Here is a 27,136-nt window from a genome sequence, read left to right as displayed (position 1 = left end):
AACACCCCCCAGCTGTCCCCCAGTGCCAGCCTGGTGTCCCTTTGCAGTGTCAGGAGTACCTTTTCCATTGCATTTCTCTTGCAGCAATGGCAATATCCATTTGGATTGCCTGGGAAGCATACAGGATAAAATCACCGTGTGTGCTACTGATGATTCCTACCAGAAGGCGAGGCAGAGCATGGCACAGGCAGAGGAGGAGACTCGCAGCCGGAGCGCCATAGTCATTAAACCTGGGGGGAGATATGTAGGTAAGCAGCCACTCCTTTTGGGGCTCTGCACTCCATCTGGGACTCAGCAGGCTCTGGAGGCAAATCCTGATGTTGTTGGCTTGATCGTGGCAGTCTGGAAAGTTCCTGGTAGTTCTTTGTGGGTGATTTAGGGGGCTGCTCTTGTGTTGTGTTGTCGTCACTTCCATCGTCACCCCAAGGGAACTGTGGCTGCCCTGGAGGTGTCCAAGATCAGGCTGGAGCAACCCAAAGGTGTCCCTGCCCGTGGCAAGGGGTGGCACTGGGTGATTTTAAGGTGCCACCCAGCCTGAAGCACTGAGGGTTGTCCATGTGCAGTGGCGTGGCTCTGGCGTTAGGTCACATCTGTCACATGGCTCCCTGCTGAGCCCTCCCAGTGTCCCTGCTCCTGGCCAGCTCAGCTAAAACTGCCACCACCGTGTCACAGCTGTGCCCCACGGGACCATGGCAGGGAGGACACAGGCAGCAGTGCCCTCTGTTCATAAACACAGGCACTAAAGCAGCCTGGCACAGCCCTTCTCACTGTGACAGCAGCAGGAAAGCCTTAGCACAGGAGATAAAACCATGGCAAATAACACAGGGAGCCTGCAGAGACCCAGGGCTCAGGGCCCTGCTTAAGCTCAGCTCACAAACTTTGGGCACAAACAGTAACCAGAATGCAGTTTCGCTATTTTTTTTTTCCTGAGGCAGCTGCTTCTCCTGCAGCCCATGTGATCTGCAGCCAGTCTCTTCTCAGAGGATCTGTGATGAGAAGGATTGAGTTGCAAAATGTAGAACTGACCCAGACTCATTGTCACAGCAGCCAAGTGCTCAAAGCTGAGAAAGGAGATAGTAATCAGGAAGGAAATGCATTGATTTCCCGTAGGCCAGAAGATTATTTTGTTTAGCTCCTCTTTGAGAACATTACAGTAAGTGCCTGAAGTTAAAGCTTCTGAGGGAGAAGATTCTCAAAGCAATTTGCTTCCTGGAAAGATGGTGCAAAACTTTTTAAAATTAAAAATACTTCTGGCTAAAACCTTTTACTGCCCTGAAATGGAGACAGAGCCGTGTGAAAGCAGCAGGGGCAGAGCGTGTGCTCACAGGGCTCCTAGATAAGATGTCAGTGTTTGAGGAGGAGAGCTCTGCTCCAAGAAGGAAGGGCTTGGAAGGACAGTCCTCGTGTGGGATCTGCAGGTCCTGGTGTGCCAGCAGCATCAGCTGATTCCTGCAGCCTGGGCTGGAGGGACAGGGCTGGCTCTCACATTTCCAGGAGAACACGGAGCTCAGCACTTGAGTGCCAGTGGAGTCCTTCCAGGCAGCTCAGATGTGGAAAAATTTATAGGAAATGTTGAAATTGGAGAGCAGCAGAACTTACAGATGTGAGCTGACACTTGAATAAATAGATATGTAAATAGATAGCTGCAGGTAAAGCTGCAGGGGATGTGTGCTTGTAGCCACACTAAATACGTGTGCATGCAGCCACAGACATGCACGTGTATAAATATTTGAAAATCCTTTGTGTCCTGGCTTAACTTGGTTTTTTCTTTTCCTATCACTGCACATTTTGGCTCCAGCCTTTAAATGGAAACCTCCCAACGTGATGTTTTTACTGTTCATGACCTGGCAAGAGTTAAGGCAGTTCTAGAAAGCTGACGAATCTTCTCTTGTCCCATTTCTGGAAACAAAATCCAGTTGACCTCTGGATTGTGGGATGTTTAACGTGCGAATTGGTGTTGTTCCCCCTCTCACCTCCCCTCAGCCCTGCTGAGGATGGCTCGTGCTTCCTCTCCCAGCACTGTGGTGTATAATAAAAAGCCAGGAAATGGGGCCTGGGTTACGCAATGTGCAGCTCAGTAAAACAAACAGTGCAGACAATCCCCAGTATCTTCAGATGACTCAGTTGCAAACGTTGCTTCCTAGCAATGGAGCAGTGCCCTGCTGGAATAAACCTCCCAAACACTTGCAGTAAATGCTGGATGTTGTTTGTCCTAGTGAAGGTCACTTTCTCCAGCCCAAGTGATTATTGATTGGATCTCCAGGTTTCTAGGCCTTGCAACCCACACGTTTTGTTTTCAGCTTTGCTTGGTTTGCCTTTGGTAGCTTTGCTCCTGGATTTGAAACGGTCCCTATGCTTTGATTTGGGCTCTGCTGAGAGATGGTGTGAGCGTTCTGTTTTTCAGTAGGAACGGGAAAAAATGAATTGCTGGATGGTGCTGTCAGCAGCCAAGAACCTCAGTGGGGATGGAGCTGAGATGCACTTCTGAGGCAGCTTTATGTTGTCCCTTATCTGCAGCGGAGAAGGGCTTATTCCATCAGCACAGGCAGCACCCTCATGAATAGGCTGATGGCCCAGTGTCAGCCCCATTCATGGGGCTGTGTTTGGAGGGGGAAGGGAGGTGACCCAGCCCCATAAAGTTCCTATTGTTCTAAAAGCAGAAACATCTGCTGGAGGAGCTTTTTTGCTGAGCTCAGCAGCGGGGAGCCGCTCGTTGACCAGTTCTGGTCTTTCCACTCCGTATTTCCCACTCTTCTACATAATAATGCAGAATTTTCTTCTCGTAGGGAGGGCAAAAAATAGTTCGATTAACCGTGGGGGATACGTGCACTTGGGATAAATGAAAAGCTGGCAGACAAAGGGAGCTTTATGTGAGCTGGTGGCCAATAATGCTCAGGTTTCCAGAGCTTGGTGTTGCTGTTTACTTGTTACAAGCTTGTCACGAACCATAAACCTCACGGGATGCTCGTTCCGGCGGCGCGTCGGGACCGAGGGGGCGTGCTGGTGGTGTTTGTCCTTCCTTGTCACCTCGTGGCACTTTCCCAGGGCTGTGGTGAACTCCCGATGTGGTGACAGCCCACCGGCCTTTGCGAGGTGACTGCTGCACTTCACTATTCTCATCTCATTTTAGGCAAAAAGGTTCAGGTGCGTAAACCTGCACCAGGAGCTTCCGATGCTGTTCCCTCCAGGAAGCGCCCAACGCCAGTCAACCTTGCCAGTGCAATAAAGAGAGGCAATAGTGCGATTTCCCAGAGACCCTTCAAAGATAGGGTTGTGCACTTACTGGCACTAAAGCCTTATAAGAAACCTGAACTTATTCTCAGATTGCAGAAGGATGGACTTTCTCAGCAGGACAAGGATTTGCTGGATAACCTTCTGCAACAGGTTTGTACTCTGATGAAGGCAACGATTTAGGTAAAGGGAAAAAAAAAATGTCTTCTCAGCACTACCCCACCCCTCCCGTGGCAGTGGAATCTGTTATCTCCAGGCTGCAGCTGAATGTGACTCTAAAGGCTGTGGGGGACACAGTTCTCAGCTCCCAGTGCTGGTGCAGAGATAGCAGGAGCCTCCCGTGGCTACGCCTCGGGTTAGGGGGGTGCAACCAAGCTGGATGGTTTTGGCTCACCACATCAGTCCCTTTTAGAGGGACACTTCTGCTTGGTCATGGGGAGGATTCTCTTAACAGAGGATCTACAAATTATTTGATTATAACCTCTAAATCTCTATTTTATTCTCATGGATGTAAAGGAGCAACGCTCTATATTGGTACAAGTTCTGTATGTGAAGGAAAAGATGTCCCCAGGTTTTTTTTGTACTCCTCAGAGCCTTTCCTGCTTGGAAGTGCCAGTGGTCAGGTGTGAAGATCATGCAGCTCCTTGCCAAGCACATCATTTGTGTGTCAAGTGTGAAAGCTGTCTCCAAGCTGAATCAGTTCCTAGCACTTTGAGTCACATTAAAGGTGCCATTTTAGGCCTCGCAGTAAACACCTTCATTGCTTTATTAAACACATCATGGCTATTTATTTAAATGCTGCAGCTGCCTTCTTCTGGATTGGAATCGATTCTGGAAAAAAAACTCCTTATTTTTTTTTTCTTTTTTCCTCCTTTCCATAAAGAGTGAGACAGGAGTTCACTTTGCCCAAGGGCACAGGGCAGGTCGTATTAAAAACAGAGTCACAGCTGGCACAACTCGTTCCTTCCTTAGACTTTAATCCCAGAGCCCTTAATTTCCCAGCAGCGCTTTTTGCAGCACTTTTTCCAATTCTCTCCCTGAGTTTCAGAGTGAGAAAACTCTGTTTCTGCTGGTGGCTTTTGATGGATGCTGTGCCCGAGCCCTGGCGGGCGAGCGGCGCGTGCGGCGCCGGCCACGGGGCCGCCCTGCTCGGGCTGAGCGCTGCCTTGGCTGTGAACGTGGAGCTCGTAAAGTTAATCCCTCTCAGCCCTCCCAGGGCTCCCATCCACAGGCAGACGCAGATAAGCTAAAAATTACAGGCTGTGTTAAAGCTACGCAGCTAAATCTGTCTAGGTGTGGGTTTCATTGTGCTCTTGCATCTCTCTCGCAGGACTCCGTGTTCCTGGCGGCCTTTTTGCCTCATTTTGCAAGGTTTCTATTTTTGGGAGGGTTGGGGTGGAGCTTGCAGAGTCCCACACGAGCAAAACAAGGAGGTAGCAGCTCTCAGCCTCTGTGCAGAGAAAAATCCAAGTTGTTCTTTCCAGGCTCCAGGAACAGGCAGGAAACAGAGAAATTCTGGGAGAAGTTGTTGTTTTGGTGCTTTTTTGTTTTCTTTTTTTTTTTTTTTTTTTTGTAAAGGAGAACCTGGATTGGCTTTTGTCTCCTGGGTGTGTTTACAGGGATACCTCGATGTAAAACACAGCTCAAATTCTTGTTGTATTTTGGCTCAGGATTTTGGAAAGCTGACAGGACTGAAAGGAAAAACAAAGTGTTTGTCATGTAAACTGATAACTGGGCTTTCTATTTTTTGCTTATCGGGAGAGTTTGCCATGGTGGTTGTGCAGCCTTTTGCTCTGAAATGCCTAGATTTTTAATATTTTTATATTAGGTTGTAGCCTCCCTAAAGCAAAAGCAGGGGAATCAGCAGCATCTTCAGTTCATTCAAGACTTCCCACTCCTTTGCTTGTTTTTGAGGCATTTTCCTGCTGTGTGGATAATAGAAATCCCTGAGCACAGCCACGTCCTGAATGGAGAACAGTAATCCCTAAACAGATGCACAAGATCTCCAAGCACTGAATAAAAGCATTTTCCACTTTCAAGGGTAGCAGTCCCCGAGCTGAGGGGCTCCAGCAGGGAATTTGGGCTGCAGCTGCTGGCTTTGCCTGGCTGTGGGCAGAGCATTTGGCACCTGGGCCTCCTTATCCCTCTTCACAAACACATTGAAGGCTTTATTTTCATTTGAAACTTGCAAGCTGAGCTTGCCCAGAGAAGCTGCCCCATCCCTGGGAGTGTCCAAGGCCAGGTTGGAGCAATCTGGGATAGTGGGAGGTGTCCCTGCCCTTGGAATCTGATGGGACCAAACCATTCCATGACACTCTGGATCACCCAGGAGAGGTTCACTCTCTGTGAAAGCCTCACTGGGGCTCTTTGCTTTGTTCCAACTCTGGATTTTCAGGCTTGTACCAACAGCAAGAAGTTAAATTTTCAGTCAGGCTGTGGAAAGACTGATCCAAGCGGGGTAACTCTTTCCCAAGTCATTTCCATTCTAATCCAGCTCTGCCCATTCCAGCAGCTTCTCCTCTCTGTGCAGGCACCATGCAGAGTTTTGTGGGGAAACTCCACGGGGTAGGGTTGGATAAAATGTCAGGCAGCTGCTGGTGCAAGTGTGCTGAGCTCCCTGCAGTGCTCTGCTGGCCTGAAGCTGGAAATCCCACGTTCTCTTCTTGCCCTGGAGAAGTTCTCCATAAAATCCAGGTGGTCCCAGGGCATTCTCCTCACAGCTCCCTGAGAAAGCAGCTCTCTGTGGCCTGTTTTGTTGGCTCATTAGTGAGAAATTATCTCCTGGCAATTGTTAACCAAGTTATCGCCCTGAGAGTTCCTCTTTGGCCATAAACTGCCCCATTTTGGCTGTGGGACAGGTGTGATAAGTGAACTGCCTGTTCCCATTAAGGCTTTATTTCCAGGTGTTTCCATCAAGTGGTGTTGTGCTGGTCCAGGCTCCCCAAGCTGAATAATCTCTTTTAGATATGACTTATTTCCTACTCAACTGGATGTGCTTTAGAAACTCATTATGAATTATTGCAGTGACAAGGCGAAAGGAAAGGCACAGTTTGATTAAATAATCTTAATAATAAGGAAATGAAATATTAAAGTCTCTCCTAGTTCTCTGACACTACTAACAGCTGCTAAGTCTGCTCAGATTTTACCTTCATCTTAGCTCTTGTTTGGTGGAGGAAGTGAGAAAATGAAAGCCTAATGATGGTTTTCCAAATTCCTTCTGTTCCAGGTGGCAAATCTGAGTGCCAAGGACAGCACTTTCACACTGAAAGATTGTGTATACAAAGAAGTGCAGAAGGACTGGCCTGGCTACTCAGAAGGAGATCAGCAGTTGTTGAAGAGGATCCTCGTTAGGTAATTATCCATTTTCTTCTCTGTGATATCATCCAGGGAAGGTTCTGTAAATCAGGGTCTGTAAGTTGAGTGTGTGACTTACTTTGACTTGATTTTAAACTGTCCATCACCCAGGGACCTGTAGGAGTGGACTAAACTTGAAAATCCAAGTGGATCCACTCTTCACGTCATCCTGGGCTGTTTTTAAATCACTGGGGGCAAAGCTTGGGGGAGACCTGCCAGGGAGCAGAGCTGGTAGAGTTAACACTGCTGGTCTAAAATGCTGGGAGATGAGGGGATTAAATGTCTCCAGCTCAGCTCTCCTTTGAAACTCTCCTTCCTTTTTTCCACATCTTCCTGTGCAGGCTGAAGTGTTTCATCCCTAAATCTGAGATTGGGTTGAAATCGTGGATGTGTGGAAAAGCAAGAGGTTGTTCTGTAGGGATAAATCCCTTTAAAATCCTGCTGGTTGTCCTGCTTGGAGTGTGATCTCTGTTCCCCTGTTCCCTCCTGGAACAGCCCTCAACTGACTCAGTTCATCCTTATTGCTGAAATTTTTTTCCCTCTAGAGATATTTTCCTTAGGTGAAGCCTCCAAGCTTGGAAGCTTCTGGCTGGCAGGGAAAGAAATCTTCCAGTTTTACACAGAATTCTGCTCTCAGTGTTGATATTTTTCAGTGTCTTGGTTCAGATTTTGTCATGCAGGCAGAGCTTTTACTTGTGCTTTATTTTATTGCACTTTTGGTTAAGCTGAAGCACAGCATGCTCTGTTTGAGCACTTCCCATGATTTAAAAGCACAATTGACTTGGAGATGAGACTTTTTAAACCAACAGAAAACTTGCACTCCAAGTGCTTTGGTGTGCTCAGGGAAAAATCAAAACTCATTTAAATGGCCTTGATGTGAAATTATAATTAAAAGAAAAAATACAACTGCCATGCAATCTTTATGGCTTTCAAAAAAAAAAAAAAATACCCAAAGTGAATTTCTCCCTGTAGAAAAGCCATGTTTACTCCTTTTTCTAGAATTGTGGCATTCTCTTAGTCCAGGGTCTAAAAATAGACCTTGGAAAGGATGTATTCAACTGTACAAACAAAACCCTGCTCAGGCAGTGCAGGTAATGAGGCTCCAAAATGGGAAAAAAAAACATGTTGGGTTGAAGACAGGAGAAAAACAGAAAAAGGGCACAGGAGGCAGCAGGGTCTGCATCACCACCCAATTGTTCCAGGTCCTCCTGGATTTCAGGGCCACTCAGTGCCTCAGCAGCTGCACTAATTAACACATCTGCAGATACTAAAGCTGGGTCTAACTAGGCTTGGGTTAAACCAGCTCGTTTTTCCTCCTTTTTTTATGTTTTCCATCCCTCTGTCACCCTGGAGGAGCCTGGGCTGTGGGAGGTGTCCCAGCCTGTAACTGGCTGAGCTTTCAGGTCCCTCCATCCCAAACCATTCCAGGATTCCCTGAGATCTTTCCTCTGCTGAACTCAGTGCTTTCATGACTCCTTAAATCCATAATTAACAATTAGAAGGTGTGACAGTCTTGCTCCAAAAGCCACTTTCACTGGGGTGTTTGGGCAGTATCAGTGTCCCCATGTTCACCGTCCCCAGGTCCTTTCCTTGAGTTGATCTGTGGCTGCTGAGGTTGTTTTAAATAAAATTAAACAAAGCCAGGACAGTGGTGACACTGCAGATGTCTAAATATTGCTGGAGCACAGCCCAAGGTTCAAGCTCAGGTTAAAAGCCAGATCTTGTCAAGTCCTGAGCGTTATCTCTGAGATAAATCTTCCCAATGTTTAAAGGATATGAGTGAGCTTTAATGCTGATTCCAGTTGCTTGTGGGAGAATTTAAAAGTGGGGTTATTCAGGCTCCACAGCTCCTGACAAACTGACTGCAGAGCTGCTTTATTAAAACCTTTAACCCTGAATTCTATTTTGTTTTTTCAGTTTGTCAGCTGCAACTTGATGCAAGAGTAGGTTTTTTTTTGGGGGGCGGGGGAATGATTAATTGAGGGGCAGTCTGGTGTCAAAATACTCTGAGATCTGCAGAGGAGCAGAGACCCAGCCTGGAGGGGAATTCAGGTGATTCTAATTGTACTTTTTGTTGCTACAAAAGGTTTTTTTTCTTTTGTCCAATACCACAAATACAGCCCAGAGTAGCTCTGTTTTGCGTGATGCAACTTAAAAGTATTATTGGGAAGCCCAAAATGTAAATCCTGGTGGACCAATAATACCTCAGCAGTTCCTGTTATAATGCTGCTTTTCCAGGACCCAGAGGAGCTCGCTGCTGAAAGGGCTCCTGTTGCCATAAAATGTTGTTTTAATGATGCTAATGAGTGAGAGAACTTATTCCTCAACCTCTGAGCTTGAGTTTCAGCCCCTCTTCAGTGGGCTTTGCTTTCTGAGTTGTCTCAGAAAGCAAACACTCAGCAGAAATTTGTTTAATTAATGTCTCCCTGAGCTGTATTTCAGTCAGCAGGAATAATATCTGATATCCTTTACACCTTCAAATTCAATGCCACTTTCACTGATCTCCGTGTGAATTATGTTTCTGAGGCTGGAATTAATTTGTTTTAATTCTTACGTCACCAGTTCAAGAGAAAAAATGTAAAATGGTTAAAAAAGGAGTTCCAAATTCAACAGGGAATCCTTTCATGTGTCCCAAGAGCTCCAAGGTGTTGCTTCCATTGCCAAAAGAGCCACAAAAATCATGGGAAAGCAAGAAAGAGATGAGGAATTCCAATTTATCCGTGATATTTTCCCGTAGTAGTTTCTCCTCCCCGGATTTTGTCAGAGACCAGAGCCTGACCGAGCTCCTTCGTGGCACCTTCCAGCAGAGTTTGAGGCCAGGAAGAGCCCCAGGTGTGCAGTGCCACCTGTCCCCTTGGCACGGGCAGTGACCAGCCCCGTTGTGTTTTGCAGGAAGCTGTGCCAGCCCCAGAACAGCGGCGCTTTCCAGGGAGAAGCTCCTTCCCTGAGCCCTCCGAAGGACACCCTCAACTCCAGCTCTCCCCCTCAGGTGGGTGATCCCCCTCCCAGCCCCTGATGGGTTTTGCTGCTGGCCCTGGGTCCAGGCTGAGCTGTGCCTGTCTGCACCCTGTAATCACCTGCTGCCGGGTCAGGAGGTCCTTGGGGTTTTATTTCTGTTTTATTAACTTGGAGTCTCATTCTGGCTTTGCTCAGCATCTGTTTCTCCTCTGGACGTGGGCCTGTGGGGAGGATCTCTGACAATGAGGCTCAGGTTTAGTTTTTAAGGGCTAAATTCCTTTTGCAGTGCCTCCATCCCTCCTGGAGTTCCTGGGAGAAGGAGCTTGTGTTTTCCTCATTACTAATAATTGAGTGGAACGAAGCTGTAATAAGCAGCTCCCAAACATGGCTGAGTTATTAAAACCCTTGACCTTTTGCAGCCTAATTGCCATGACAGATCAGGGGCAGGTTGGGCTGCTCCTGCCTGGGAGATGCCAGAGCAGGGAGCTGTGAAAAGAACATTTTGCCTGTTTTTTCCATGACCATAAACCACACAGGAGCCACGTTTGACGTGTGTCAAGCAGAGTTTTGTCCCCACTTCTCCCAGGATCTCCCAGCACAGGCGTTGCTGGCGTTGTGAAACGTTCTGCCTTCCCTTCTTCCAGTGTGGGTCAGCCCAGACAAGTTGAGTATTTATTCTTCTCCTGCCAATGGAATGTGTAATGCCTGCTTGTCTGGACAGACGCACCGAGGATTAGTGGCAAAGAATATTAACAGGTAAAGAAATTATGTGCTCTCTGGCACTGAGAGAGAGGCAGTTCTCTGGTTGAGAACAAGGACTGTGTAACTTGTTTGCCAGGTAGCTGATTCCAAATCCTCTCCTGCTCTGCTGTGGGCATGTTCCTGGTGAATGAAGAATGATCACCTTCAAGTTAGCTCTGAAAGATCCTGGTCTTGTGTCATTTTTTTAAGGTTGAAAAATCATCTTGTTTCTCTGGCTGTCCATATTTTAAGGATTCAAAGGTCTTTAGGGTGAGGTTTTTATCTCTCAGAATGACCCAGCTGAAACTTTGGGTGGTTGGTTGGGTTGGATTTAGGAAAGGCTGGTGAAACAGGGACAACCCAATGTGGAATAGAAATGTTTCCAGCATGATTCTGTCGTGTCAGACAGCAAACCACAGCATTGTGAGCTGTCACTTTTTTAATACTCTCTGGCTGTAGTTTCTATTTAGAGAAATGGTTTGTAATGGGTGCAGTGCCAGCAGAGGATTGGGATTTGGTAGGCTGGAATGCAGAATATTTTGGGAAGGTTCATCTGTGGAATGAAGGTGAAGAGGATCGGTCTGGTAATTCTAGAAAATGGATGTATATAACCCTCCTAACCAGAGAGATGAGTTTGGAGAAGCAGATATCGGTTGTTTTTAGAGAAAAGGTTGTAAAATGTGGCAGATTTTTGAGCTCTGTCACCTGTTCAGAGCCCTGCAGATGGAGATGGCCCCTCCTGGGGGAGGTGATGTTGCCAAGCCGGTCGGACGTGCTGTCCTTGCCCCTTGAGCTCAGTGGCAGAACCAGCAGCTCTTCCTTAATTACCCTGACAGGTGGAAAGAATTCCTGGCACCGAGCAGTGTCCTCAAGACCCCTGAGTTAGCAAAGAGAGAGAAAAATCCAGGTGAAAAAGAGGGAATTAGGGGCTGCTCCAGCCACCATCCAGCTGGATGGAACAACATTTCCATTCACAAACACGTCGCGATCCTGCCTGAGACAGAAAGAAAATAATGGATTATCCAAAAGAAATACCCAGAGCTATCGCTTGTTTTCCTCTGGGCACAAAATCATCTTTGGCTGAGAGCTGTTGCAGCCCCAGAGCTGCCAGGTGGGCACACAGTGAGGGTGGTTTTGGCTGGGCTGAGCCTGATGGATGGCTTCTTCCATGGAGCAGCTTTTCCAGGCTGGAGGCAGCTGCCTCCAAGGTGTGGGCACAGCTGGGAACCACTTCCTTCTCTACCCTTGCTCAAAAAAGGGTTGCTCAGATCACGTTGGCCCCTGTGACGTGGCTTTCTAGATGTCCCCTTTTGCCTGAAATTCTGAGAACTGAAATTCTGAGCACTTGGCACTTCCTCCCCTCTTCCGGGCAATGCCTCGCTCTTGAGAAGAGGAAGGAGCGGGGAAGGGTTGGAGCTCTTGGCCACAGAGCTGGGAATAAAATGCAGAACTGATGAATCCCTCCTTGCTCCAGAGGGCTGAGCACGTTTTTCCTTCACAGGGACTTTGGAGTGCTCAGGACAGATGTTTTTATCCTGGAGTTGTTTGGGTTGGAAGGGAGCTTAAAGCTCATCCAGTGCCACCCCTGCCATGGGCAGGGACACCTTTCACTGTCCCAGGGTGCTCCAAGCCCTGTCCAGCCTGGCCTTGGGCACTTCCAGGGATATTTCCAATCTCTAATTGCCTGGAACAGGGGGAGGGAGGCTGCAGGGTTTGAGTTCCAAAGGGCTGGGTTTGAAAGAAGCTGCAGTGAGAGCAGGCTGGGGCTGTGGATAATAGGGGGGGTCAGGAATTGCTGATGGGATTTTTTAAGCTGTCCCACCAAACCCTGGGCTCTGGGAAGCAGCTTGGGATGGATAAGCTGCTTTTCCCGAGGATATTCATCCTTCTCCCCTGTATTGCACCACCACCTAGTGGCAACACCCAGCTCCACTCCTGCACCTTCAAGGCCATTTATTTCTCCTTTTTTCCCCCCCCTCTCCCTAACAGAAACGACCCTTACCTGTGGAGTTCATCGACCCCCTGGCCAACAAAAAGCCCAGGATCTCCCATTTGGCTCACAGAACCCAACCCACTCTCAACGGGAAGCTGAATTCCTCCAACGGGAAGGACAGCCTGGCCCCCCCTGCCCTGCCCCCGGCTCTGCCCGAGCCCCCCGTGAGCTCCAGCTCCTCCCTCCCGGCCCTGGAGCTGCCCAGGCCCCACGATCCCCTCTCGGATGTCAGCAACGACCTGACTCACAACGGCAGAGACTGTGAGAGCAGCACGGAGCCTCCCGAGAGACTGAGTCACCCCCTGCCCACAGACTGTGCCCAGAGCAGCAAACACAACTGCGGCTCCTACGTCAAATCCAAGAAAAAATCCAAAAAGCACAAAGACAAGGAGAAGGAGAGGAAGGAGAAGAAGAGCGAGGAGAAGTGCAAAGAGGAGAAGCAGAACTGTGAAGTAATAAAAAATGCTGACTTAGTTAGTGTTCCCCAGGAGCAGGTCCCAGGTGAGTGGGGGCCCAGAGGTGCTTTGGTGTTGGCTGGGTGTGATGCCAGGATTCCCTGGAGGAATAATGGGCACATCCTGGGCCGTCCCAGGTGCTCTGGGGACCCAAATGCCAGCGCTGTCCTCCTTCCAAATCACCAGAGGTGCTTCCTCTCCACACAGGCTATCAGGTTTTTCCTGTTTAACCTTTTGGAGCTGCCTCAGAGCGTGTCATGTTTCTCCTGGTTAAATTAAAAGCTGGGATAATCTGTGGGGATGAAAGGCTGGGAGCAGTGGGAAGAGCAGTGCAGCGCTTGTGTTGGCTGTTGTGATGACTGTTGTTTGGGTTTTTAATGAAAAGTTACTCACAAAAGCTTTTAAAATTGGCTACAAAAGAAATGATAGATAAACCTGGTGATAAATGCTGTTAAAGCAGTGGAGAACCAGCTCTTCCAGGCTGGAAAAGCTTCCTCACATCCCACTGGGCTGGGGATTTATTTATCCAAGGACTGACACAGCAGTGAATCTCACTGAGGTGGGGTGAAAACATTTTCCATCAAGCCACTATTCCAAAGGCAGCTTAGAAGTCAGAGCAGAGAATATTTCTTGGCTGATCCCATCCATTCCTTTTCCTGCTGTTTCCATGTTTTCTGCTGTTTGTTACAGCTCCCCAGAGCACTGGGACTTTCCCTGCAGCCTCTGGGAATATCTGTTAAATTCCTTTGTGCGTTTTCCTTCACCCTGTTACTATTTTCTACATTTCCCTTCCTCTTTGGTACATCAAAATCCTCCAGTTTTGGCTCCAAAAGGACAATATTTTGGAATGGAGACTGGTTTGCTGGATTCCTGGAAAGGGGGAACTTCTCAGACTGTTGGGATTGAGCTGCTCCCAGCCCTCCCCTTCCCCACAGGCTTTGCAGCAGTGACAAAATGCATTCTGATGGCTCAGCAGTGACTGCTCAGGACAGTCCGTGGGGCTGATGGCTGTGTGGCACTGCAGAACTGAGAATTCTTCTACTTTTGTGTCAATCCCAGGTTTTTTTCTGTGGCTCTTGTGTTTTTTCCACGTTGTTTCTCTTCCCCATGAGCCTCTGGAGTGGTTCTGGAGAGACACTCACACAGTCTCTCTTTTTCTCTTATAAATACCCAAAATCCTGGGAAATTGCTGAGCCTCCTCCACCACCTTTTCTGCTTCTCTTTACTGTTTAATTCCTGGATTTTTGTTAATTATTGGGGGTTGGGGTTTGTTGCTGCTGCTGTTTTGAGGTAACAAATGCAAGCTGGGCTGGGAGCAATCATAAACAGGATGTGGTCAGTCCTGCTTGGATCCTGGACAGCCACAACTGGGATGTTTTCCTTCTGTGGGCAGCACCAACCTCATCCTGCTCCTTCCCCAGATTCCCCCCTGGAGCTGTAGGGAAGCAAAAAATCACAAAAAGTTTGGGTTGGAAGGACCTTAAAGATCATCTAGTTCCACCACCTGCCTTGGGCAGGGACAGCTCCTGCCAGGAGTGGGAGTTTCTCCCAGGAATTTTGTTCCAGAGCCTCTGGAGGGACCTTTGGGGTCCTTTCAGTCAGTAGGTGGCACTCACAGGCAAAATAAACCTCCTGTGTCCCTTCCACCATCCTTAAACCCTGTTCTGCATCTTCCAAGCTGTGGTCAGGAAAGGGGGGGAAAAGCAGGAGGAGCTGCAGCAGGAATTTGGGATTGGGATGGTTTCAGAAACTCTGGGGTTGTGCCATTCTCCCATCCTGCTCAGGAAAGCTTTTCCCTGGAAATTCAGAGGAAATTCCATCTTTTTAAGGATGCAGTCGGGGTACTGCTGACTCAGGTTGTGCAGCTGGATCTGCTGAGGGTTTGGAATGTGACACACGTTTCTAATAATTTGTGGAAAATATCCCTTTCCAAACGTGGATCCAGCTGCTTTCCCCCTCCACGTTTACCCTGCACTGCTTGGTGGATGTGGAGGATGAGCCTGCTTTAGGTTTATTCTGTTCTTCCTTCAGTTTCTGAACATTCTTTAATGCCTGGATTTGTGTTTGGAGCTGCATTCCCTAAAATCCTCTCTGTGGGACTCTGGGATTTTCATTCAGGAATCTCTCCCTGGAGATGCCAGAGGAATGTCTCAAGTGTAGAAGCAGGAGAACAGAAGGTTCACCTTGCCCAGCTCAGCTCTCTGGGCTCAGGGCTGTGTTTTCCTGCTCCCCAGTGGTGCTCTCAGTGTTATCTCACTCCAGGCACTGTTTATCCACCAATTAATTCAGATTTTTTCCCTGCTCGGTGCACAGGCTGATGTTGGTGTTGTTTTGCTGACAGACAAATACTGGAGGAGCCTTGAACTTTCAGCCACCTTGTTGTGGCTCCTCTGCCTCTGTCAGTTCCAAGCAAAACAGAAATCCTTTAGAATTCCATAAACTGTATATTGCAGGCAAGTTTTACGAGTTTGAAGCTGAATTGCAAAGAGCTTTGAAGTTTAAGAACGTCTATAAACAAATCTTTATTTTTTCAGGTTTAAATGGAACATGCAATAATTCTAGTGTACCAACATCAACTTCAGAAATGCCAGATTATTTATTGTAAGTATTTTTATCAGTTGCTTCATCACTTTGGGATCATGTTTCAAGCTAAGAAATCACAACGTGCTGGGGATTTTTGTTGGACTTTTTGTGTCATTTGATAGAACTTTGTTAAGTGGGTGTAAGGAAAAGAGTAAACCCAGCTCTGCAGGTTAATAGTTGAGACTAAACTTGATATCAAAGCTGGTTTTTACCTCCTTGAGGAGTTCAAGGTTATCTCCTATAAATTGTTTAAGCACTTCAAGAAACATTTCATACCTTTGAGGGGTTTGTAAGGATTAAACATCTCCACGTTCCAGCTGGGAACTTGGAGAGGGAATAATCTGCTTTTGTGCTGGGGAAGGCAGGGCAAGGAAGGATTTGGGGTGGTTTGTTAATTCTTGCCCTCTTCAGAGCCAAGATCATCTCCATAAAGCAGTGAAATATTCTTTCCTGGGAGGCTCTAACCCCTGGGTTAGGATCTGAGTTGTTTCTTGACTCTTTAATCAGATCCCCTCGAGGTTAATTAAACAACCAAAGCCCAAAAAAATCCCTGTGAAGGAAGCCCAAAATCTGCATAAACCCAAACCTGTTCTAAATAAAGCTTTGGGGTAGGGAAAAACTTGTAGCTGGGGGGGAAAATTCCCTGTTCATGTCCCAGCCTTGGGGTTGTTTCCATCAGAGCTGGTTTGGCTGTGCTGGGATTGCTGGGAGGGAAGGGATGGAGGAGGAGGAGGAGGAGGAAGCTCTAGGGCAGATAAAGGTTTCTGCTGTGGTTTCTGCTTTGCTGGGCTGGATCAGCCATACAAACAACCCCTTCAAGGTGACATTTTTAGGGTTGTTCCACAGAATTTGTGTGGCTGGAGGTGTTGTTTTTTTTTTTCTCTCACCCACGTGCTGATCCCTCCCAAAATGGGATATTGCAAAATGGGATCCAGAATGGGATATTGCAGCTCCTTGGGCCCTCCCCAAAGAAACTGGGAGAGGTTTCTGAGCTCTGGGAGCTCTGTGGTCTCACCCAGTGTGATCTGACTGGTTTGTGCCCAGCTCCTCAAATTCTAAAACCTGTCACTGCTGTTTGATGCTCTTTATCCTGTGTGGATGGTTCTTTATCCCTGGCAAGGAGCCTGTTCTAGAAGTTTAGAGCACATAAAAAGTTAAAAAACTGAAAGTTTTCCCCTTAATTTGAGGCCTAAATCAGCTTTTCCATGTTCAGGCACCACGCTGGCCCTGCAGCAGCCAGAGCAGGGAGACAAATCTGAGCCATCACCTACCAAAAGATGAGTTTTACCTTCAGAGAGAGCTGTAAATATCAGCTTTAATGGCTTCTTGTTGAGCAGAATAACTTCCAAAAGGCCCCCAAAGGCACATCAGTTCAACCTGAGCTCAGGACACATCAAGTGTCTCTAGAAGGTGCTGGAAATAGAGTTGCTGGTGGGGAAAAAAAAAAAATAAAACTCCTCACCGTGGTTTCTTGTGGTGTTCTTGCCACATAATCACCCTGCCAGCATTTTGCAACGATGGCTCAATGCTTTTTGTGTTCCTTTAAAGACTCTTAACACTGGAAGCATCATATTCCTGCTGTTCCAATGCCTGGCACAGATGCAGAACTCCATGTTCTGCGGGCCAGCAGGAGTCAGAGAAGCTGTAGCAGCACTATCTGAGTGTCCTCCTCCACCCCCAGCTGCTCCAGGCTTGGCTGTACCTGCCCATTCCACCCTATCTGGCAGAGATAGGAAGTTTTGGGAGCAAACATTGTTTGTTTTACAGGAGGTCAAGGCAGCAATCCTTGGTGGTTGCCTCTGTGATTTGCTACTTTTAAGTCAGGATGAGAGGAAACGGCCTCAAGCTGCACCAGGGGGGTTTGGATGGGATTATTAGGGAGAATTTCTTCACTGGGACAGGGAATCACCATCCCTGGAGGGATTTAAGCCATGTGGATGTGGCACTTGGGGATGTGGTTTAGTGGTGGCCTTGGCAGTGCTTGGGATTTGATCTTGGAGGGCTTTTCCAGCTTTAATCCTGGAATGGTTTGGGCTGGAATGAGCTGAAACCCATCCAGTCCCACCCCTGCCACGGGCACAGGCACCTTCCACTACCCCAGGGTGCTCCAAACACTTCCAGGCGTGAGGCAACCACAGCTTCTCTGGGAATTCCATCCCAGACCCTTCACAGTGAAGAATTCCTTCCCAAAACCCCATTTGGATGATCCTAAATTATCCATGATTTTATTTCCACGCTCATCCCTCCATGCTCGGCAACCCAGAGAGAATCCCCTAAAACCAATCCCCCCCTAAAACCAAACCCCCCAAACCAACCCCCCCTAAAACCAATCCCCCTAAAACCAATTCCCCTCCTCAAAACCCAGTGACCAAACCCTTTTCCCCCTTGCAGAAAATACGCAGCCATTTCCTCCTCGGAGCAGCGTCAGAGCTACAAAAACGACTTCAACGCGGAGTACAACGAGTACCGGGACTTGCACGCCCGGATAGAGCGGATAACCCGACGGTTCACCCAGCTGGATGCCAAGCTGAAGCAGCTTCTGCAGGGCTCTGAGGAATACAAGGTAGGAGCAGAGGTGTAAAAGCTCCTTTCGGAGCTGCAGGTCTTTGGTTTGCTCTCTTTGGGCTGGGTCGGTGTCTGAATTCCAGCCTCGGAGCTGCTGGGGAACGTGCACACAGCTGACAGCTTTGGGGAATGCTCCTAACCCAGCTCTGTGCTGCTCCTTTTTCAGGCTGGAGCCACATCATGGGACTTGTTGACAAGGAAAGGCCTCAGTGAGACAATTGGTGTCCTTAGCCAAAAGCTGCTGGAAGCTATTAGTGTATCCCAGCCAGAAAAACTCATATTTGCACATATGGGAGCGTATCAGGGCTGGAAGGGGAGTTAGCACGGGGTCATCTGTTCCTCTGCAATCTTTGATCTTAATAATGCAGCATTATTGGGCTTGTCAGAGTGATTTTTAAAGAGTTTTAGCTATTCATTAGCTTGAAAAAGTGAGTCTCGTCGAGGATAATAAACAGATTTTTACAGAGCACCTATTGTGCTAAGCACAGCTTCCTCCCTCAAACCTCCTGCCCTTCTCCTTGCAAAATTGCTCGTTGGATTGTTTTTAGATCTTGGTGGGGGGGGGAAAAAAAGATCAGCTGGGGCTTTGGAAATGTGAATTATCCTGGAATCCAGGTGCTTGTCACAGGTGGGGACTGGGACTTCATCCTTCTGTGTCAGCTCCAGGATATCCATGGAATCAGAGCTGGCTGTAGCCTGTGGATCTGCCCAGGGAAGCCATGGAGGCAGCAGATTTTGGTTGCAATTTGGAGGAATTGTGTACATTGAGTAAATACCTACTGCAGAACTGAAAATAATACCCTCTTTTTTTTCCCTCTCTTTTTTTTTTTTTTTTTTTTTTTTTTTTTTTTTTTTTTTTTTTAAGACCATCCACGATCAAATTTTACAGGAATATCGAAAAATTAAAAAGGTAAGGGAATGTCCTTGGCCACAGAAGGCTTTTGGGTGGTGCCCCTGGTGTGACTGAAAGAGATGGGCCCTTGCCAAGAGCAAACCCAGGCTCTGAGGCAATTCCAGCAGATCTTTGTTCAGCTCCAGCCCGTCCCTAAAAGCAGCTCAGAAAGGGTTTGGGGGGAGCTGGGAGTGCCCCTGGATCCTGGGGCTCGCTGAGCCGTGGCCGTGGCACAATGGCTGTGTTCACCCAGGGCCTTTATCTCTCCAGGGAAGGAACAGTTTGTGTTTCAGATGCACAGGCTGAGGGATAACAGGATCCCAGCTGGGATCAGGCTCTGTCTGGAGCTCTGTCCCCACGTTTTTGGAGTTTGGGGCGTGTAAAATTTCAGTATTTTTATGCAAAGCATCCGCACGTCAGTGGGGATTTGGGGGTTTTTATTTTAAATAAGTAAATATGGTCCTGAGCCCTGTTGTCCTGAGGGATTTAGGAGCTCTTTGAAGATATTCCCTGCATGTTGGGAGTTCATCTTTGTTCCAGAGGTGGGGGCAGAGGGCAGGTGGTGATTGTTGGAAGCTCAGTTAGGCTGAGCCTATCTCAGGTGTGCTCCTTCCCTGTGAGGAGGCTCCTGGAGCTGGATGATGCTGAAAAGGGATTTTGTTCTTGGCTGGGTTGGATCAGAACAGGATTATTTTCAAGAGGGATCTACAAAAGCTTCTTTCCATGGTTTTAAACTGAAAGAGGGGAGGTTTAGGTGGGATATTAGGAGGGAATGGGAGGGAATTCCCAGAGAAGCTGTGGCTGCCCCTGGATCCCTGGAAGTGTTGGATGGGGCTTGGGACAGTGGAAGGTGTCCCTGCCCATGGGATGAGATGATCTTTGCATTCCCTCCAACCCAAACCACCCCATGATCTGCTCTGTGCTGTCAAGGCTCAGCTTTGATTTGTCCAGAACCTTTCCCACCTCTGCACTTCCTCTTTTTTGTTTTTTTTTTGTTTTATTTTGCAGACAAACCCCAACTACAGCCAAGAGAAGAACCGCTGCGAATACCTCCACAACAAACTGGCCCACATCAAAAAACTGATAGCAGAGTATGACCAGCAGCAGTTTTAGCTGCCACTCACCCCTGGACTGGGTAGGGCAAACCAAAATCCAGTCACCCTGGACGTTACGTTCCCTTTTATACACCCAAAATCCCTTTCAGAGACGAGCATTAATTCCTCGTGGTTGAAGAACTTGGGGATGACTTTAAGATGCCAGATCTGTCATGTCCACGTCCAGCACGCTCCTCCCGAGTTTTTAAGCCTCTCTGAATGTTGGAATGTAACAAATGGATAACAAAAACAAACAAACAAAAAAAAAAACAAACAAAAAAAAAGAAAAAAATTCTGCTTATTTGAAGCCAGCGTTTGACACTTAAGGGAAAACTTGCCTAAAGTGACCGAAGCTCCCAAAGGTTAAGAATCTGTAGTTTTCATGGATTAAAAGTTTGGCATGAAGTTGTAATAATTCCCCAGCTCCACGTGGGTTACAAAATTGTCCTACAAATGGTGAGGAACTGGAATTGCTGCTAGGACTGTTTGGAATGAGAGCTGTGTGCTCCCGGCTCCGCGGAAATACACCACGTTCCTTCCCTGAGCTCTCCTTGTCTGGCCCTGCTTTGTCATTGGCATCCTCGGGGGGTGGGGGGTGCTGGCAGCACAGGGGGTCCCCTGGGGGCTCAGCACTTTGGCCAGGGCAGAGGTGGATCCCAAAAAAAAAAGAAAAAAAAACCAAACCCCAAAATCCCCTTTTTTTTATCTGCTTTGTGTGTTTGGGTGCAAAACCTCCTGCCCAGTCTGCCCAGTTCAGCTCCAGCCACCAGTGCTGGGGAGATGGAGACCTGTCTGGCTTTGACTTTTCTAATTTTCTACCAAGGCAGCCAATTTTGTTAATTGCTAATGAGACTATGGTCTATTTTTATATCAAAGAAAAAAAAAAAAAAGCATCTTTTTTCTAAAACTGTGCCTCCCTTTTCCTTTTAGGCCAAGTGCTTGGGACCCTTTCCTTGCAGTATTACTAAAACTGACCCAAGAGTCACCCCAAGGAGTGACTTTATTCCTTGATCCATGACAGGAGGGGGTGGGGGGTGCTCTGCTTTCTCCTGGGGTATTTTTTTTTTGGTTTTTTTTGTGTCTGTGTGTGTGTCTTTGCAAGGCAGCAGCAAATCCTTGTGAGAGCAGTAAGGTGCTGTTTTCCCACGCAGATCCCTTCCACTGGTGTGCTTTATCTCAGCCAGCTTCTCCCTGCAGTCCTGCTTCCTGATTTTTTTATTTAATTCTTTACTTTGGATTGAAGGGAACGTTTTAGAGTATGGCCAGGGTGTGAGAAACACTCCAAAAAGCACAAAGGTGTCCTTTAACTCTGCTGTTCCTTTCTTTCTCTCCCCTCTCCCCTTTTTAATCCTGCCAGCCTTTGGGATTTGACTTCTTCCCGCTTCCGTTTATCTCAAAGTAAAGGATTCCTTCCCTGTGGAGTCTCCTTCCCTTGGAGGTTGCACTGAAGAGCCTTTCACCCTTTCAAGGAGAGGAATGGCAGAGTTCAGGAGGGAAACACTTCTTACAACAAGGAGTTGTTTTGAGTTTGGTTTTTTTTTTTTTTTTCCCCTTGCCCCAAACAAAACGTGGGTCCATCTGCTGTATTAAAAATAGGAGATAAAATGACTAATTATTATTATTATTATATTATAATTTCATTGTTGTCACACAGCCAGGGCCACTGCTTTTGCTTTGTCACTTTATTCTGAGGTCTCTCCCTGTGCATCCAGCGCTCAGCAGGGCTTGGCCATCCCCTTCTCCAAGGGAAAGGTGACAGCCAGAGTGACACGGTGGCCCTTGCAATGCCACCAGTCTTCCACTGGTCCTCAGCCCCAAACCTATGGAGGAGGAGGGTGGAGAAGGCTCCTTCTGCCCAAGGAGCACAGGGGGAGCACCCCAGAACCCCCCAGGGCATTCCTGCTGGGAATCCCGGGGGTCAGGAATGCTTTGCTCCCATCCCTTCCTGCCCATATCAATCCTGGAGGTCAGGGAGCCTTGGGGCAGCACCTCCTCCTGCCTCTGGTGCTTCTGGAAAACGCTGGGAGTTCTGGAGGCAAGGAGATGTGTCTGGGAATCTCGGTGCTCCAGGAACTGCAGCCGGGAATTCTGGCCTGGAGCGGAGCCACAGGGATCTGGGAGGGGATGAGGAGGACCTGGAACATCCCAAATCCTCAGCCCCGCTCTGGGGATTTGGGAGGGGATGAGGAGGACCTGGAACATCCCAAATCCTCAGCCCTGCTCTGGGGATTTGGGAGGGGATGAGGAGGACCTGGAACATCCCAAATCCTCAGCCCTGCTCTGGGGATTTGGGAGGGGATGAGGAGGACCTGGCCTGTCCCAAATCCTCAGCCCTGCTCTGGGGATTTGGGAGGGAATGAGGAGGACCTGGAACATCCCAAATCCTCAGCCCCACTCTGGATCCAGGAGGGGATGAGGAGGACCTGGCATGTCCCAAATCCTCAGCCTCACTCTGGAGATTTGGGAGGGGATGAGGAGGACCTGGCACATCCCAAATCCTCAGGCCCACTCGGGATTTGGGAGGGGATGAGGAGGTCCAGGCACATCCCAAATCCTCAGCCCTGCTCTGGGGATTTGGGAGGGGATGAGGAGGACCTAGCATGTCCCAAATCCTCAGCCCCACTCTGGGGATTTGGGAGGGGATGAGGAGGACCTAGCATGTCCCAAATCCTGAGCCCCACTCAGGATCCAGGAGGGGATGAGGGGGATGTGGAACTTCCCAAATCCTCAGCCCTGCTCTGGGATTGTCACTGCACAGCCCAGCACCGCCAGCCCTGCCCAAGGCTGGGATTTTGGGGTGGAAAATCTGAATTTCCCCAGTGCTTGGTGGGGGCTTCGTTGCGACTGCGGAGGAGGCGGAACTCGGGATGGCAGAAGAGGCAGCAGCTCCAAAGCCAGGATGAGTAAATTCTTCCATGGAAACACTTCTCCTGATCCTTAATATTTTGAAAGGAGGGGGTTTTTTTGTTGTTGCTTGGGGAGGGGGGGGATAGAGATGGATCTCAATCTTTATACATCTGCTATAAGATATTTTTGCAAACAGAGTTGTATACAAAGATGTATTGTGTACATTTACATGTATATTCTGGAACTTCTAAAAAATTTGAATATAAAAAAAAACCCTGAAAATATTTAATTAATTATCCAAACTGTGAGACCCAATTAGCATCCACCAACTTCCTGCTTCACTTTTCTTTTGGACTGTGTTAAAGAATTGTAGTCGAATCTGCCTTTTTTTTTTTTCTTTTTTTTTTTTTTTTTTTCTTTTTAGAGACGAAGCTTAGGCAAAATTTTGTGCTTTTTGGGTTAATAGAAACCAGTTCTAGGTGATTTAAGTATGATCTTAACTTATTGATACTGTGTTTTACTTTGTAATATTGTACTGTGGATAAAAACTATATTGAGCCATGGAGTTGGAGTTTACAAAAGAGCTTTTCACTTTGCCAAAATGTTACAATTTCAAGGCAGCATAGTCTTCAGCTTTCCTAATCTTTTTTCTTAAGAGCTAGTGTCCTTTTTTTGTACACTAAAAAAGCTGAATGCTGATTTTGCAACATATAATAAATTCACTGTATTGGAAAACAAGCAGACAATAAGGTTGTGGATTTCTTTTCAGTGCTTCTCCCTGCAAGGAGACTCAAAAGGGAAAGGTGATAAATGGCTGGCGTGGAGCTTGGAAGCAGGAAACGGGAAGGAACCGGGTCACTTGAGCGAGCTCAAGTGTCAGAGCAGGGACTAGGTAAGAAAGAGGAGAGGGAAGAGGTGCCTGGAGCGGGCCAGCTCCTTGGAACGCTGCGCTGGGATCGGCCTCCAGCCCTGGCACCAGCTGGGGGCTTCCCACTGCAGCAGCCTGGGGGATTCTGGAGGAAAAGCCGCTCTGGAGGAGGCGCTGGATGCTCAGGGCTCAGCCCGGAGGGGCCGTGGCCCCGGGGCAGCAGGAGGCTCAGGGATGCTCGGGATGCACCGAGGGGCTGCTGCAGGACTGAGGCTGAGCCTGGGGGTGCTGCTGGAGCAGGAGGTGGGGAAGAGCCTGGCACAGACCCTGCTGGAGCTCTCGCCTCCTCCCACCTGGCTGAATCATCCCCAAAAAGCTCGGGATGCAAACGGCGCCTGGGCTGTGTCAGGAGTGTCCCTTGCCTTGCTGTCACCGTGGATTGCTCTGGGCCTGCCTTCAGCAGCATCCCTGGGGCTGGATGGAGCAGGCAGAATAAAACCAAGGATAAAACTACTCAGGAGTGCAATGGCTTTGGAATTTTGCTGTGTTCGTGCTGCCTCCCTCCTGGAGCAGAGGCTGAGCAGCAACCCAGGGCTGGAGGCCGCAGGTGCTGGCCCTGCATTCCCTGTGCCCATAACGTGTTCCTTTGGGTTAAGTGCTGCATTCGGGATTGTCCCTCCAAAACAGCACGCTCTGGAGAAGGTGACAATCATCCAGGGGTCAAATAACCTTTTACAACGTTTTGGTTTATTTTTTAAAAGGTGTCCTTGCAGCTGACATGGCACGAGGAGACACCGGAGGGACTCAGCCACGGAGCAAGAGCTGAGCCCGGGCTCTTGCAAAACCCCAAATCCTCCAGTTTTAGCTTCAGATGTGGCTTCTGAGCCAAGCTCTGCACCCCAGGCCCCCTTTACCCTCCGTGAGCTTCCCCCGGGGCGCTGAGCGGCTCCAGGGCCGGCTCCTGCCCCGCGGGGACGCTCGCACAGGAAGGGTCCCCATCCCCTCCCAGCTTTCCTGGGGAATTCCTCCCAACCGCTGGCAGCTCCGGCGCTGCCCGGGGTCACGCATTGAGCTCATTAACTCGGAGCTGCCCCAGTGGAAATTTACTGGCTGCGTTTGCTGTGCCAGAGCCAGCCGGGCTCCTGCCGCCGCCGCCTCCTTATCGGCACCGCCGGGAGCCGGGAGCGCCGCACCGGGAGCATCCCCGTGTCCGCCCGGGTGGCAAAACCCGGCCGGCTGCAGGCTCGGGAGGAGCCCTGAGCTCTGATAATTCACTGATAACTCAGGTCACGCTTGGGAAAAGTCACTTTGCATCGCATCTTGCACAAACTGCCCCTAATCTGGGGTCACGCAGGCGTGGGAAGGCCCTGGCCAGGTTTTAGGGATGCTGGAAACCGATGACAGCACTGTGGGTTTTTTCCCCCCGTGGTTTTTTTTTTTTTTTTTTTCCCCATGGGTTTTTTCCCCTGTGGATTTTTCCCCCGTGGGTTTTTTCCCTGGGCACCTCTCAGTGCTCGTGGCTCGTTTACAGGAGGAAGCTCATTAGAATAATTTGTCCTCGCCACGGTCCGATGGCGCTGGTCCCTCTCCCAGAGCAGCTGCTGCACCTCCAGCGCCGGGCACGACCCCCAAAACCACCCCCTGCCCCCTCCCTTGCAGGCGTGGGTCCGACCTTGGGCACGCAGCGCCGCGAGGGCGATGGCACAGGGAGAGGGAGGAGGATGAGGAGCTGCCAGCAGGGATATAATGAAGGGCCAGGGCTTGGGATTGTGTTACAGAGGGGAAAAAACCCAACTGTGGAGGAAGGAAAACGTGGCAAGGGAACGCTGAGGCTGCTGCGAGGCACAAATCCGCGCTTGGCGGGGTCGGCCCCGACCTGTTGTGGGGAGGGGGACAGAGGCAGGACCCCCCAGCCGAGCCCGTCCCTGCGCTCAGCATCTCCGGCTGCCGCAGGAGCAGCCCCTGAACCTGCTTAGAATGAAGCCCGGGGGGGCTGCGTGGCCTGGATCCCCATCCCGGGGCTGGAGCGGGGGGTCTGCCGGGAGCGGGGGGTGGGCACCATTGCTGGGGGAGCGGGGCCGGTCGCTATGGCTCCGCTGTGGCTCCGCTGGCCCCCGGCCAGCCCCCGGCAGCTGGGGAGCGAAGGCGCTGGGCGGCCGGCCCGGGCTCCCGGCCCATGGACGCGTTGGGCGAGCGGGAACAAGGGAGCCCCGCTCATGCGGTGCCGAGCGTGGGAGGAGTGGGAAGGGAGTGGGGGAAGGAACAATGGTGGGAGTTATGGGAGGGGGGCGAAAAAAAAAAAAAAAAAAAAAGGAAAAAAAAAAAAAAAGGAAAGCAGTGGAAAAATACCAGTTCTGGGCCCCTGGCAGCGCTGCCCGGACCCTCCCCGCCCCAGGATTATTGTACAAAGAAATGTTATTTTTGTTTCAATAATTTGCTGAGGCACTGGCATTCCAGCGCGGGGCTCGTTTTGTCCTCCAGCCCGGCACCAAGGGATCATTGTTCCTCCATGGCCAAGGGGCCGGACGCGGCCCCCCGGCACCGCCGTGCCCTCCACCGCCGCCTCTCCCCGCGGCCGCCCGGCCGCAGGTGCCCTCGGGGCTCGGTCCCGGTGGGTCCCGTCCCGCTGCGTGCCGGAGGGTGGGTGGCGATGGCAGCGAGCCCCGAGGAGCGGGGTGGGTGGCGGAGGAGGGCAGAGCTGTCCTCGCCGTGTCTGCGGGGAGCGAGGGTGGGGAGGGGGCCGGGGCGTTGCTGCGGCTCCGGGGGCCCCTTTGAAGCGGGGCGGGCCATTGAAAGGCAGCGGGACCCCGGGGGCCGCCAGCGGGGGGGCGGCCACGACCCCTTTCTCTGCGCCGGCCCCGGGCACTCCCCGCGCTCCCCGGGCCCACACGGGGGGTGCGGCCGCACACAGGGGTCGGTGCCCCCCGGCAGCGCCCGCGGGGAGCCGGGGAGGGCGCTGGGGGCGGAGGGGGCACCGTGGCCACTCCGCCCTGCGGGCTCCGGGGTGCCAGGGCTGCCGGGGGCCGCGCCGGGGGCTCCAGGGAGCCGTGACTTTTTGGGGTGCCCACGCCGGGGGCTCTGGGGTGTCCGTGCTGGGGGCCCTGGGGTGCCATGACCTTCGGGGTGACCACGCCGGGGGCTCCAGGGTGCTGTGGTTTTTGGGGTGCCCATGGCGGGGTAATAGGGGCTGCGGGGTGCCGGGGTGCCCCTGCCGGGGGCGGCGCGGTGCCGGTGCCGGTGCCGGGCGGGCAGCCCCGTGGGAGCGGCGCCGTGGGAAGGCGCCCGCGGGTCCCGGGCGCAGGAAGCCGCCGGTCCGGGGCTGTCAATGGCCGGAAGGCGGCGGCGGGACCCCCGGTCCCGGCCCGGGACCGGCCCCGGCGACACTTCCCCTTCCCGGGTCAGCGGCCGCTTCCCCCTCCCGCCCGTCACCTCCCGCCGCCCCCCCGGTACGAGCGGCCGGCGCGGGCCGGGGAGCCCCGCACGTGCCCCGGGACCGGGGCTCGGGGGTTCCGGGGGGTCCGGGGCTGCCGGTGCCGGTGGGCACGTGCGGAGGGG

General features: G+C 50.4%; 1 protein-coding gene across 2 annotated transcripts in view; it reads left to right on the top strand.

Annotated features, from left to right (window-relative positions):
- The window catches only part of ELL (elongation factor for RNA polymerase II), a 51,718-nt gene extending 28,272 nt beyond the window's left edge, over positions 1-23,446 (top strand). Inside the window, exons 4-13 of one of the 2 annotated variants that reach the window (XR_005954983.1) lie at positions 85-248; positions 3,131-3,384; positions 6,458-6,582; positions 9,478-9,574; positions 12,274-12,778; positions 15,267-15,333; positions 17,707-17,878; positions 18,746-18,790; positions 19,781-20,322; positions 21,224-23,446. Coding sequence is in view for 1 of the 2 variants with exons in the window: in XM_041465806.1 (XP_041321740.1) it covers positions 85-248; positions 3,131-3,384; positions 6,458-6,582; positions 9,478-9,574; positions 12,274-12,778; positions 15,267-15,333; positions 17,707-17,878; positions 18,746-18,790; positions 19,781-19,885 (1,534 nt within the window). In the remaining variant the exon portion in view is untranslated. Of the gene's footprint in view, positions 1-84; positions 249-3,130; positions 3,385-6,457; positions 6,583-9,477; positions 9,575-12,273; positions 12,779-15,266; positions 15,334-17,706; positions 17,879-18,745; positions 18,791-19,780 lie in introns of both variants that reach the window. The other variant, XM_041465806.1, reaches the window with a different exon arrangement.
- Positions 23,447-27,136: the final 3,690 nt, after the last annotated feature.

This window comes from Pyrgilauda ruficollis, unplaced genomic scaffold (genome assembly GCF_017590135.1).
Source record: "Pyrgilauda ruficollis isolate IOZ18807 unplaced genomic scaffold, ASM1759013v1 scaffold192, whole genome shotgun sequence".
In the NCBI taxonomy this organism is placed as follows: Eukaryota; Metazoa; Chordata; class Aves; order Passeriformes; family Passeridae; genus Pyrgilauda; species Pyrgilauda ruficollis.
This window is presented reverse-complemented; position numbering and strand designations above follow the sequence as displayed.